We start from the raw sequence: 12,223 nt of genomic DNA, 5'->3' as shown, positions 1-12,223 counted from the left end.
GATCTTATCTTATCTGGATTTCTAAAGCTACCGTGCATATGCAACAGTCCACCTTCATCACCTTCATCACCTCACCTGCAGTTTTCTTGATTTTGAATCATCCATCTATGATCAAGGGTCTGATATCGATGTGGTTAATCTTGGGAAGGTCAGATCTGGGTACCAGTGAAAAAGCAGCTCCGACGGTCTTCAGCTCTAGTCTCAGGTTTTGAGACCTCCCCAACCCGTTCGAACTTGAAAACATCACCTTATATAAACGCTTGCATGCATGATATCCCTATCCCAAGGTCTCTGCTCCAAGTTCCCGTACCCTTCCATCGTCCAGCCAGCCAACTTCTACTCTTTTATTTTTCCGAGCAAGACTTGACATAAAATACAGTCAATACAAGCCAAATCCTACAGGGTCGATTTCAGGCAATACGATCTACAGAAGAACGAACCCCTTACTATCCTTGACGAAAGACATCGTTTGAAATTCCAGGAATTCACTTTGATATAAACAGGCCCCACGTTTGAAGCAGGTCAATCCAACCTCTGACCATTAATCAAAGCCCTATCATTCATCGTTGCGCTTAACTCCGCCGCTTCAATCTCAACACCACAGGTGTCAGTATCTGCCAAAAATAGCCAAGTTTGGTTTCCAAGGGCTGGAACGGTATAAAAGCTTGATCATCAGGAAAAACAAATTGCTCCGATTCATTGAACGACAACCCCTTTGCCAACTCAGAATCCAACGACACATCCCTCCATCCCGATCATAATGAAGGTAAGGTACCCTCACCCGGCCTCGAGCTCCGCGACTCAAGCCTCCCTTTCTACAGTTTTTGGCTGTCCTCGTTACCTTGGCTTTCGCCACAGTGACTACCGCTGAGCCCATCCGGCGCGTACGTCCTCGTTCCTCATTCACGACCGCCAACTCTGACACCCACTTCCCTATGCTAGAGCGATCCAGGTTGTAATGACAATACTACATGCGTCTGCAATGTTGTCCAAAGCCAGTTCTGCGGTGACGAGTCCATCAATCCTGCTTGCACCAATGGCCATATCTTCGAATGCAACGGAGTTACCGGCCATACCTGCGACTACGGCTTCAGTAAACCCTGCACCGAATGCGGAAAGGTGCGCTGCTGAAAAGTGTAGGAAATTTCAGCACTACAAAACCAGCTCGGGAGACTCCTAGTACAATTCAATATCCACGCCCCATAAGTTTCAGTTAATACCAATTACTTCGCATTTTAACCTTGAACACGTTAAATGTCTGCTTTGATCCTGATGTGATATGTAAAGCTATATGGCTCTCGGGAACCAGTGGTGCTAAGTTGGACTCCAGTCGGGCTTGGTGACACAAACCATGGTCACACATTGGTCACAAACCAGCCATAAACCACACGACCAATGCGATGTCCTCCACCAATGCAATGGAAACCCAGGCAGTCACCGCTCCCAAAAAGATGAAGAAAGCATTGACTCGACCTGCAAGGAAACAAGTTAAACCTGGGGAAGTTGAAAAGAAAGAAACCCCTCAAACCGGGAAAGAATACAGTGCGCTCAGATGCCTACTCATAACTACTTCTCAGAACCAACGTCTTTTTACCTCCCGCAGATATATGGTACAACAAATGGGCAGGAGGAGATAGAGAAGATAGCTACTCCAAGTACGAACCTCTGCCACTTCCTCCTCATCGAACACTGACTTTCGACAAACAGCAAAGTAAAATCACAAACGCGATGCAACATTAAACGAGATGCAGGTCTGACGCGTGCCAACGCAACCGGGAACAAATATTGTTGTCTCTTCTTCGCTCGTGGCTGTTGTCCGTACGGCTGGGAATGTGAATATTTACATTCACTACCCGACACCGAAAATCCTTTACCCGATAGTTCGAAGGACTGTTTCGCTAGAGACAAATTCGCTGATTATCGAGATGATATGGGTGGTGTTGGAAGCTTCAATAGGCAGAATCGTACCCTCTATGTTGGGAGGGTCAAGGAGACCGGAACTGGGTTGGAGACGGAAGAGGTTGTCAGACGACATTTCAAAGAATGGGGCGAAATCGAGCGAGGTGAGTCATAGGTCACTTATGATCGTTTGGAAACAAGTGTCGATGTTTTTTTTACATTTCTTTACAGATGACTCTGAGACTGGCTGGGCGGTGAAGGTCCTCCAGTACCGTAGTGTCGCCTTCGTGACCTACAAATCGGAGCTCCATGCTCAGTTTGCAAAAGAAGCCATGGCTTGTCAGTCTCTGGACAACGACGAAATTCTTAACGTCCGTTGGGCAACCGAAGACCCTAATCCTGTTTCGAAAGTCAACGAGAGACAACGTTTGGAGGAAATGGGTCAAAAAGCTATCAGAGAAAACATGGATCCTCGTATTGTGGATGCGATGCGCTCAATACGAGCGCTCGAGGAGGGAGATGCAATAGGTGAAGATGGACATCTTATCGGGAACGAAAATGGGGCAGAAGAGGACAGCGAGGAGGAGGAGCCTGCTGCCAAGAGGCGCAAGCTCGACAACAGTGGCTCGACCTCGCCGCCTCAGAGTGATCCACCTAAGGCTCAAGGTCTACTCAGTGCAGATGCGATGGAGGGGTTGAAATATTTCGCCGAGATAAGGAGGAAGAATGGACTTGCTCAGTCTGTTGCTCGGCCTAAGCCTGCACCACCACCTGTAACTGGAGGGCTGAATTTGGGGGATTATGGTAGCGATGATGAGTAGATGTTCATGCAACCTTGTACTTGAGTTTTACCGTATACCAGGCGCCGGTCAATATTGTCTTAGCACAGTGTATAATGAATATATATACATGTATATATATTTCTCGCAAAATCTGCCACCACGAGTGTCGACCTAGAAGTTAAGCACCGTTTTCGTGGTATTCGCCGTCATGCAAGGCCAAATCTGCTACACGCTTCTCCTCAACAGCCAAGGACTCCTCTTCCTGCTCTCTTCTGTACTTGGCCAAGTCCCAATCGTCTTCGCCATCGTCTTCTTCGTCCTCGAACCATTCAGGGTTATATTGGAACTGTAGATTCGATCATTGAAGGACGGGAAAGTGGAGGTACAACAACGTTTCTTACCAAGTCTCTTCCGCTCATACCCGTATTCTTCCCTGCAGCGTGTTGAACATCCTTGGTCTTGCGAAGTGCTTCATCCTCTGCTTGTTTCTTATTCATTCGTGTCTGCTTCCATTTGGCAAAGGTTTCGGGAGTCACCGGGGTCAAGTTAGATCCTAGTTTGTGACGCTGAGGATTGAAACACCCGATCTAGTCCAATAAATCCTGAGATGGAATTGGGATATTTACCTCAACTTCAAGGAATTCTTCTAGACTAATTGTGTTTGCCTTAGCGGCTTCGTCTAGTGCTTTCTTCTGCGATTTGAGGACGAATCCGGGTGGAAGGGCGTGCCGATATTGACAGTTATCGCTGTTTGGACATTCCCAAAACCAGCCAAACCTAAGATAGGTGTTTAGCACGTTGACGAAAGAAAAGAATGCACATTGAACAAATACTTTTGGGTTTCAATAGCCTCTATGAAATGTTTGCACACGATCTGCAGAATCTCGGTCAGCGTAGAAGCGGTGGTATTGTGGAGGTGAGCTGACATCTGTTGTTGTCCGTGGATTCCCATGTTTCGATGAAACAACACTACGGAGTTTCTCCTCGTCCCATTGATCCATGGTATCTAGAAGATGCGAGTGCTGGTGAATACGGATGAATGTTAATCTGAATGTGAACATACCAGCCATTTTTTCCTCCCGACTATCTGCGTACAGGTTTTTCTTTTCGACTTTTCTACCCACATCCGGATCATGACTGAACTTGCACTTGCTGCCCTTGTCGCACTGTCCCGCCTTAAAGTACGCGCACAAGATCGTTTTGGGATCCACCCCAAAGGGAACCTTCTGAGCCACGACCGGCTTAATCAACGCAGCGTCTTCCTTCTTCCGCTTTTCCTCTTCTGCCTTGGCTTTTTCACGCATCTCTTTCTCTTTCTCCTTCTCCAGCACAGCTCTCGACTTTCCGGCATTCTGTTGCTGTTGTTGGATACGTTGTACTTCCTTCTGAACCTTGGCAGATTTGTTTTTCTATCATTGATAGTTCAGTATTTCGGCCGAGTCTGAGAGTATCAATGTCATTAGACCGACGTTTTTCATGCCAAATGTCTACGAGCTCTGAATCAGTCAGTTGTATCGCTTCCCATGTTACAGTCGCTCAAACACCTTGTCGTCCTTGATTTTGGAAGAACTAGCCTGTTGTTGCTTTTTTGGAGGCATTTCTTGGAACTAAACGTATCAAATGTTGAGTCGATTGTAGATGGATGATATCGTGTTACTCGTAGTTGTCGGGATCAAAGCAAAACGGGTGTTGACGTCTGTATGTACCGGGCAAACTTCTGTTGACCGCATGACAACTCGGTTTCACCATTCAGCACTTTAACTGTAACTTAGTTCCTATTTTGTATACGGTAAATGTACAAGAGTAATATGTGGTTATTCATTACTTTTGGGTTTCTGAAATCCATCCATCCAAAAGTTCCCAAATCTTCCTTTGTTCCTCCATCCATTCATCCCTCTTGTCCGCCACACAGTCCTTACATACACCCTCCCTCTCCCATTCCAATCCTTTCATGGTCTCCAAGAAATCCAAGGGTTTCCCAGTACCTCCATCTCTCAAAGCAGGAGTAATGACCAAGGTCATCCAACGATCAGCGATAATATCCGTACATTCCATATGAGAGGTCGGCGGTGGTGTGAAGATGACGGGGCTGAATTGATCGATTAGACGAGGCATGATGGTTTCTACCTGTTGCTTTATCCTTTCCACCATATCAGGTGCAACCCATGAAGGGAAACGATCGAGTTCAGAGTGGGCGATGAGGTAGTATATCAGAGGTTTTTGGACCTATTTCTCAAGCTGTCAACAACTTACGGGGTGGAACAAGCGAAAAGCCGAAGCCCTTACCTCAGTTATGTGAAATTTAATTGACAAAGCCATAGCGTCTTCTGCCCAATCGCATCTAAAAGTTGCTATAACCTCAGGCTGCGCTGGAACGAGCGATTTGAAGTATGAAGTGGCTTCTTGATATAATCGAGGTACGTCGAGCTGATCAGGACTTGATGCTCGCATGATAGAAGAAATTTGTTCATAACTGTACGCTGTAGAGAGATCACTAGTAAATGTCAAGTTTGGTGGCTGGTGATGAATGAGGAAGAAATGGTTAACGGACGGCGAAAACTTACCTAGACCCGTAGAGATGGTCAAGCAATATATCGAGATCGCGAGCATCGACCCGACTACTTTCCACAAGTGTATAGTGGCAATTCGATAGGTCTAGCCCAAGATCCCGACCATTTAGAGATGAATCGGTCGTTTTCGGGCTTAACCTGCTCAACGACAGTTTTGAAGTATGGACTTTGTATAAGACTTCTTCTTCCTTCGTGTCAATGGATCTATAATGCAGTAGGATGTCTCCGTCTTCAAACCAGTGATTGCTATGTCTTGAGGATAACATGCGGAACACAAAGTTGCGAAAACTGGGAATGTGCGTGTGAACTTTGAAGACGGCTGACGGAGCGCCTGCTGAGATAGTACTAGTGCAAACCAGGTGCTAGAGACAGCAAATTACGACAACACGATAACAACATACGTAGATGTAGACAGGAATACTACTCAGTATAAACCAACAATTTGAGCATCCGGAGGGGTTAATACCTCCCATTGCAGAACTAGTTCTATTGTTCCTTGTGCAGGAAGATCACACAACCAGGAAATCTTGCCGTCCTTTCCCAAGTTGCGCACGTCTGCATCAGGCTCATCAGATCCAGCCCATTGAGCAACGACGCCTTCGGACACCTTCACTGAAGGTATGGCTTTGTTGCCAGATTCCATCCCCGGTCCGGGAAGTCTGAGGGCAGGGTTGATTAATTTGACAGACACTTGCGGATTTTCTGGTATAGGCATATGATCAAAAATCTTGAGATTCTTCAGGGGCAGGTGCTTCATATTATGGATCGTGATACGTTGAATGTGGTTATAGGCCCGTGATTTGTTGTAGAACCCGGTGGTTGAACTATGTTTAACAGCTGGGTGGTATGTAATTCGCAACGAAGGATCGAGCCTGGATAGAAAGTTGAGCTGGAACCATTTCAAAACGATGACGGGATATCGTACCCAAGCGTGCATTCGAATGTACTCGTTGGCGGTACACCAGGTATCCCGGACCTTGCATGGAGGGCATCATCAACGTACACATTTGCGGTGCTGGGAAGCAAAGGGTATTCCGAGGTGTTCCGTAGCTGTGCCTGTTCGGATTGATTCATTAAAAATAATTAATCAAGTTCAGTAAACAAAATCTCAGTATCTTACCTTCACAAGTGCAGTGGAATCTCCTTTGGGAATCGAGCTCCACTCCAATCTCGCTTCTAGCTTCAGGTCCGCAATGAGAGCTTGATGAACAGCATTATTCGAGATAATTGTGGCTCCTCCGGGAATTTTGAAGGTCACACTAACGTTACCCTCGGGAAAACCCAGCGTGTCAATGTTTCCGTCTCCCTCGTCACCATTAGTGTTTGCATCCATTAGGCTCCCAGATTCCGCACCAACGACCCCTTCTTCTGCTTCTTCCGAACTCTCTTCCTCATAGGCCACGTTCCTTTTATCGTAAGTCCCGGACTTTCTGGCGGGTGTCCCGCCTGTTGATTCTCGCCGCCTCTTCCGACTGGTCAGTGGGGAAGATTGATGTTCGGGTAAGGTCAAGGTCAGCGGCCAGGACTCTAGGATAGGTAGGTCGATTTCGGTCGAGGGAGACATAGTTCTCAATGTCAGAGGAACATTGGTCCAATTCTGAGCATCAAAGTCAGCGCGCTTTCAAAAGCATGTGTTGAAGACTCGCACCTCGCCAGTGTTTTGTGTTATCATGGCCTTGTACGTGAGAGAAACAGGCGAGTTGAGAGCCTTCAAATTGACGTGCATATCGTACGCGGGTGTCCATTTAGCGTGGTTCACGGCTGTAAGAATGTAAAGTAGGTCGTGCATATGTTGAACGTTTGAATGAAACTTACTGTAAACCAGCCTTAATTCCATGTCACATGCATCCTCTACTAGCATCGAAATTGTTGCTTTGAAGGGTTTCTGCCCATCCGAGACAGCCTCATGCCTCTCAAGTTCAAGCTGTATCTCTTCGTTCAAGGTACGCAGTTCATCTTCTAGACCAAGAATCTCTTCATCCAACATTTCTCCTGAGGACCGAATTCTCTTCAGAATATCCTCAAAACTGTTGATGCTACAATCCGATGCTCTGAAAGTTCCAGTATAGCAATCCAGAGCGAGTGAGGTTTTCTTTACCCTATCCAGCTGCTTCTCGACAATGTTTTTTCTACGTTGAGCCGTGACTAGAGCAAGAGGTTTCGGTGGTGAAAATCCTAACATCCGGTCCACCGTTACATTGTTTATCTTCGTTGAGCCCAGGTGACTTTTGACTCTATAGGAAGCAAGTGGATGATAAATGTGGAAGCAGAATTATGACGGCGCAACGTACCTCAAAGACTCCAATTCCATCGTCCAAGGAAGTTCGCGAATATTCACGAGGTTCTGTCCCTTCTGCACGCCAAACCGATAGACACGTGTAATTTCTGCACATCCCGGATACAAGTTGACATTGGTAATATTACTGGCTTCGACAGATACGAGCTCCAATGCTCTGACCAATTCAGTATGAGAGGAGGTGGTGTTTTCGGTGGACATTGTTGTCGTCGCGAAGAAAGAGGGAGTGTGAGAGTTTTTCCAGACAATGGGCTCATTGGGAGGATGATTCTGTTTTGATTGTGGATAGTCACCCAATGCCTCTTTGCCTGTCTTTCCATAGACGGATGCTGTGTTCAAAGATGCCCTGCCAGAGTCTTGGTTGGGAGTCCAGTCGGAGGGTGTGGGTCGAGCTTATGTAATAAACATGTACATGAACGTAGCTGGGTCTTCTGCCGCGATAAGTTCCCTCCCTTTTCGCAACTGGACCTCTTTCGTCTTGCTGTATGTCTAGCTCCGAATCAAGATAATCTTGAATATCCGGATGTTCTCAATATCATTCGGATCTCAGGCTCCCATTCGAGTGGAAATTACGAGCTTCCATAAAATCACATCAAGGAACGACGAACCGAAAGATCTTTTTGTTGCTGTATGTAGTGGGCGGCGTTTTCAAGCTCTTTTCTGATTCTTTTATTTTTATTTTACTCACTCGATCTCGATATACTAGGGCATTAATCCAGCAAAGACTATTCATTCACGCCTAGTATCGGTGGCCTCGCCGATACCACCCCGAATCGCCAGGGCTGTTTGGATCTTGGCGGAACTTGCGAAAAATCATATTCTCCATCCCAAAGACGCGTCCTTCACCATCGTTCGCGGTGGGAGTGCTCTTTGATTCACAATGTCAAGCTGCCCCGCATTTCAATCTCATTTAGCCTGTCCTTGTTCAACTTTGCGCCTCTATCAGAGATATGTCATGTCAAAGCGTGGATCCCACGAATGTCAACGTTGAAAGAGCGATATTTCAACCGTTGCCTTCGTCGTTGTCGTTCCTGTCCATTCTTGCTCGCTTTCCCCCCTCATCCAAGCTCAACCTACTATTCATGGGTCCCTTCCTGCTCCCCTCCTTGTATTTCGTCAAATGGTCCGGTATCTCTTCCATTCTCTTTATCATCAACTGAACATCTTACCTACAGCTTGAATCGCCTCGTGTTGACCATGCCCTTAATACCTAGCCCGCCCCCCAAATGTTTTCCGAATTATAGGCGCTCCCCAAACAGGATGTTTTGGAGGGGGGTTTGCCGGGATCTGGTTTACACGATCCGAAAATGGCAATCGGGGCAACGGACAATTCACCCAAGATTTTTGAACCACTCAACAGCTAGTCTATGTCATCCATCCCCACACATATTTCTAGTCTGTTCTAATTCCACCCTCATCTTCCTGTCTCTATTTTTCCTCTCACCTTCCACTCGACGAACAGCCGCCAGATCCGTGCAGAAGTCCAAAGGTTACTTAGCATGATTCGACCTCAGCGTCGTCTGCGTATTTTGTGAGTCCTCCCTTCGCGTTCCGGCGCAGCATTGACCGACCCAAATGTCCTCAGTACTCCGTACCCTCTACCTTTAACTCGCGATGGATCTCCACACCCATTACTCACGTCTAGTCAGTATTCTTTCTTTGTTGGGGCACGATGTGTCTTAAAAATGAGCTTTCAGACGTCCACACCTCAGGGGAAGCCTCAACGTTTGCTCATCAAACCTGCTATTTCTGTGACAGCAGTTCCTATAGTCCAACCACACCTTCTACGATTGGGCCGGTAACACCGAGCCCTGTTTCATTGCATCGTAGTATCGGTCCGCCTAAGAACTGGGCTCCAGCCCACGATCTATACACACACGATGAGGTGCCTACCGATGCCAGCCACCAGTGTAGCGCAAATTATGTGTTCACATCCGGCTGCAGAGGTCCTCATAATGACCTTCATGATCCCGCTGCATCTACATACAACGTGGATCTTCACGCTCCCACCTTCTCTCCAACAGAAGTGACCACGGGTGATACTTATCTTCCAATGCCACAGTCACCTATGGCGGGCTGGGAACTCATTACCCAGTCGCACATAAATTATTCTCAGTTCCATGATACCCACTACCACACCTATGATACTCTCCCGCTTCCCCCGCCTGATAACGCCGTCATTTTGCCGGATGCCAACCCCTTTTTAGAGAGTGGATCTAACAGCGGTTGGGAATTTTCTGGATCTACGACGGCATGTGCAAGTAGCTATGGCGTTTTGAACGCCCAGCTCAACCAGTCGGTGCATCTGCCATACGCTCAGGGTTTTCCACCTCCGGCGAACAGCAGCACCGAAGAGCAGGCGTCGAATCTGGGATCTATTCACGAAGTTCCTTCTGATAGCATCGGTCGCCCCTTTGACTCGATGCCACCGTCATCGGCCTCGCCTTCAGGTGGCGAAGCTTTACCTACGCCCATTGTTTGCCCTACCGTCGCGAAACCTACCGTTCGCAAGGCATCTCGAGATCGTCGTAAAAAGGAGGCAAAACATTCGTGTCATATCTGTTTTGATACCTTTACAGAGAAGCATGGTCTCCGAAGTGAGTTGACGACTTTTCTCAACTTTCGTCTTTTTCTTTTTGACTTCTGACGACCCTTTCTTCTATTTTCTTTGACTTTTAGACCATCTGAATGTCCACTACGGTAGAAAACCCTACGCTTGCGATGGCTGTAAAAAACGATTTACGACAAGCCACACTCGCAACCGACATGTCACGACGTGTTCCTCGCAGCGGTTCAAAAACGACGAGATTACCTTCGTTAATTTGATGCAGGGCATGGCTTGTTCAGGTGTATCTTCTTAAATGAAATCTAATATTGATGATGGACATGAAATGTCGAGGATGAGATATTACAATCGAACGTGCGGCTGAGTCCAGAGTAAAGAGGCTCTTCCGAGGTACCTGCGCACTGTCCAACTCTCAATTCTCCATAGTCGGGATCTACAGACATGTCCAGTACCGTAATGGGCCGAAATCATAAATGGGGTTTAACCAACCGTACGGAAGCATCCACTATAATCCGGAAATGACTACGACAGCTATCATATCCTCAAAACATTCTTCTGAATACACACGCTGCTGTGGTCGACCGAGAGAAACGAATGTTTCTTCGGTTGCCGACATGAGCACTACATACCGATTTCAATCTCTACATTCCTCAGTGAAGGTGAAGTTGCGGAGAGGAACAGATCGGAAGTGGTTTGATATGGGATTTACGTCGGTGCGACTCAATGAATGAACACCAGAACAAGAACAAGTGGGTCAGATGGTCATTCGCTCTCAATTTTAGGCTGCTGAATGCGTCGACCATATGGATAAAGTGTCGGGGCGCTACGCCACTGACATCCACACGTGCAGGGGTGGATAAATGTAAAAAAACGTGGATTTCTGCTCTCCCTACCCCACCGACCCTGGGCGCTCATTCGTCGTATCCCCATGCCTCTAAGTATCTTCAAATTACACATCATTCAGCTCAGCTTGGTCTCCGAAAACATAGGCGCGGAAATATGAAACACCAACTTACCACTAATTACCACAGGGGTCGAGACTCGAATGGAAGGTCACCATCGAAACAAGAAGGTGTTTCAGACCGCCCAAGAGCTGTTGTGAGTCATTTGTAGTCTTCCTGATGGAAGATGAAGCTGTTTAAGGCCCTTCCATCAGATGTCGAGGAGGTCTCTTGTTGGTCAGGTCATTGGGTATTTTATTAAATCCCACACTGTGGAGATCGACTTTGATAATCGCTTCGGTTTTCACCCGGGTATGGCGCAGAGGCCAGGGCGCGCGACCCTTGAAGGTGCCGTATTCCGATTTAGAATCCCACGACTCGATGTCAATTCGTTGACTTTGAGTGACTCCCTAATAGGCTAATTGGATATGTATGTAAATTCATGACTGGCATTGGGTGATCTCCATTTTATTTCTTGTTTTTTATTTCTCTTTCGTACACCAAATGTACCTTGTAGTCGGTATCTATGATGATGTATGATCTACCCTATTTCTAAGCAGTCACCCTTCCCCAGCATGAGCTATGTGTCTACCGACACCTCGACAGTGGATCGGTCAAGGCAAGTATGCAATAATGCAATTAGTGGTATTTGACGCCAGGTGGCTGTCGCCGGGATTAACTAGCCTCTGTTCTCCTCCCTCCTGGCATATAGCCTTATGATACCCTCTTTTGTGGTGAGGAGTAACTTAACGTCAATGCTGCACATTCTATTAAGCCCTGAAACGCGTGTTAGAATATAATACCGTCTGACTAGCGTGACATGGACCGCCTCTTTGCTCGTGGCTGGTAGCCGAACTCTGGTTTCGCTCTGTCTAAACGCGCCTGATTTCCAGCTCGTTCGGAGTCTTCCGAGGACCTGTCCGCTTGTGCAAGGATGATATTGGGAACGTACTTACAGGTTGCCCTTCAAGCTTCAAACTTCAGTACTCAATACCACTAAATTAATACTAAAAATTTAAGGAACATGCCGCATAGAAATTGCAGCGTTCCGAGGAAATTATTGTGACACCCAGAAAGTCATATAACTATAGGGCCAATCAAAGCAACCTGGTCTGGATTTTCCACCAAAAATCGTGTTCAAACTACCCAAGCGCCACTAAGCGCTCAAA

At 46.9% G+C, this 12,223-nt stretch overlaps 5 protein-coding genes across 5 annotated transcripts; 2 read left to right on the top strand and 3 right to left on the bottom strand.

Annotated features, from left to right (window-relative positions):
* Nucleotides 1-1,363: 1,363 nt before the first annotated feature.
* On the top strand, nucleotides 1,364-2,820 carry E1B28_010964 (uncharacterized protein). The gene is made up of 4 exons (XM_043155952.1): nucleotides 1,364-1,542; nucleotides 1,604-1,655; nucleotides 1,708-2,063; nucleotides 2,131-2,820. Exons 1-4 carry the CDS (start codon nucleotides 1,401-1,403, stop codon nucleotides 2,718-2,720), a joined length of 1,140 nt encoding a protein of 379 aa, XP_043005736.1. The 5' UTR covers nucleotides 1,364-1,400; the 3' UTR covers nucleotides 2,721-2,820.
* Nucleotides 2,821-2,859: 39 nt separating this feature from the next.
* E1B28_010963 (uncharacterized protein) lies at nucleotides 2,860-4,279 on the bottom strand (the record flags this gene model as incomplete). Its single annotated transcript, XM_043155951.1, has 8 exons — nucleotides 2,860-3,027; nucleotides 3,083-3,247; nucleotides 3,308-3,458; nucleotides 3,515-3,555; nucleotides 3,608-3,687; nucleotides 3,745-4,090; nucleotides 4,151-4,168; nucleotides 4,226-4,279. The coding sequence occupies 8 exons, from the start codon at nucleotides 4,277-4,279 to the stop codon at nucleotides 2,860-2,862; spliced, it is 1,023 nt and encodes a 340-aa protein (XP_043005735.1).
* Nucleotides 4,280-4,502: 223 nt separating this feature from the next.
* On the bottom strand, nucleotides 4,503-5,291 carry E1B28_010962 (uncharacterized protein; the record flags this gene model as incomplete). Its single annotated transcript, XM_043155950.1, has 2 exons — nucleotides 4,503-4,907; nucleotides 4,968-5,291. 2 exons carry the CDS (start codon nucleotides 5,289-5,291, stop codon nucleotides 4,503-4,505), a joined length of 729 nt encoding a protein of 242 aa, XP_043005734.1.
* Nucleotides 5,292-5,675: 384 nt separating this feature from the next.
* E1B28_010961 (uncharacterized protein) lies at nucleotides 5,676-7,748 on the bottom strand (the record flags this gene model as incomplete). The annotated part of the gene is made up of 6 exons (XM_043155949.1): nucleotides 5,676-6,123; nucleotides 6,177-6,307; nucleotides 6,372-6,848; nucleotides 6,900-7,012; nucleotides 7,067-7,485; nucleotides 7,543-7,748. 6 exons carry the CDS (start codon nucleotides 7,746-7,748, stop codon nucleotides 5,676-5,678), a joined length of 1,794 nt encoding a protein of 597 aa, XP_043005733.1.
* Nucleotides 7,749-7,957: 209 nt separating this feature from the next.
* On the top strand, nucleotides 7,958-10,512 carry E1B28_010960 (uncharacterized protein). The gene is made up of 6 exons (XM_043155948.1): nucleotides 7,958-8,175; nucleotides 8,254-8,670; nucleotides 8,723-9,078; nucleotides 9,133-9,191; nucleotides 9,245-10,144; nucleotides 10,227-10,512. The coding sequence occupies exons 3-6, from the start codon at nucleotides 9,047-9,049 to the stop codon at nucleotides 10,406-10,408; spliced, it is 1,173 nt and encodes a 390-aa protein (XP_043005732.1). The 5' UTR covers nucleotides 7,958-8,175; nucleotides 8,254-8,670; nucleotides 8,723-9,046; the 3' UTR covers nucleotides 10,409-10,512.
* The last annotated feature ends 1,711 nt before the right edge of the window (nucleotides 10,513-12,223 follow it).

This window comes from Marasmius oreades, chromosome 7 (genome assembly GCF_018924745.1).
Source record: "Marasmius oreades isolate 03SP1 chromosome 7, whole genome shotgun sequence".
Lineage (NCBI taxonomy): Eukaryota > Fungi > Basidiomycota > Agaricomycetes > Agaricales > Marasmiaceae > Marasmius > Marasmius oreades.
The sequence above is the reverse complement of the archived record's forward strand: the minus strand, read 5'-3'. Positions and strand labels throughout refer to the sequence as shown.

Excerpts from the sequence above, each read along its gene's own strand:
- E1B28_010964 (XM_043155952.1), top strand. The coding sequence starts at position 1,401 with ATGTCCTCCACCAATGCAATGGAAACCCAGGCAGTCACCGCTCCCAAA. Across the intron at positions 1,543-1,603 it reads TCAAACCGGGAAAGAATACA|ATATATGGTACAACAAATGG; the intron begins GTGCGCTCAGAT and ends TACCTCCCGCAG. Across the intron at positions 2,064-2,130 it reads ATGGGGCGAAATCGAGCGAG|ATGACTCTGAGACTGGCTGG; the intron begins GTGAGTCATAGG and ends ATTTCTTTACAG.
- E1B28_010960 (XM_043155948.1), top strand. The coding sequence starts at position 9,047 with ATGATTCGACCTCAGCGTCGTCTGCGTATTTT. Across the intron at positions 9,079-9,132 it reads CAGCGTCGTCTGCGTATTTT|TACTCCGTACCCTCTACCTT; the intron begins GTGAGTCCTCCC and ends AAATGTCCTCAG. Across the intron at positions 10,145-10,226 it reads AGAGAAGCATGGTCTCCGAA|ACCATCTGAATGTCCACTAC; the intron begins GTGAGTTGACGA and ends TTTGACTTTTAG.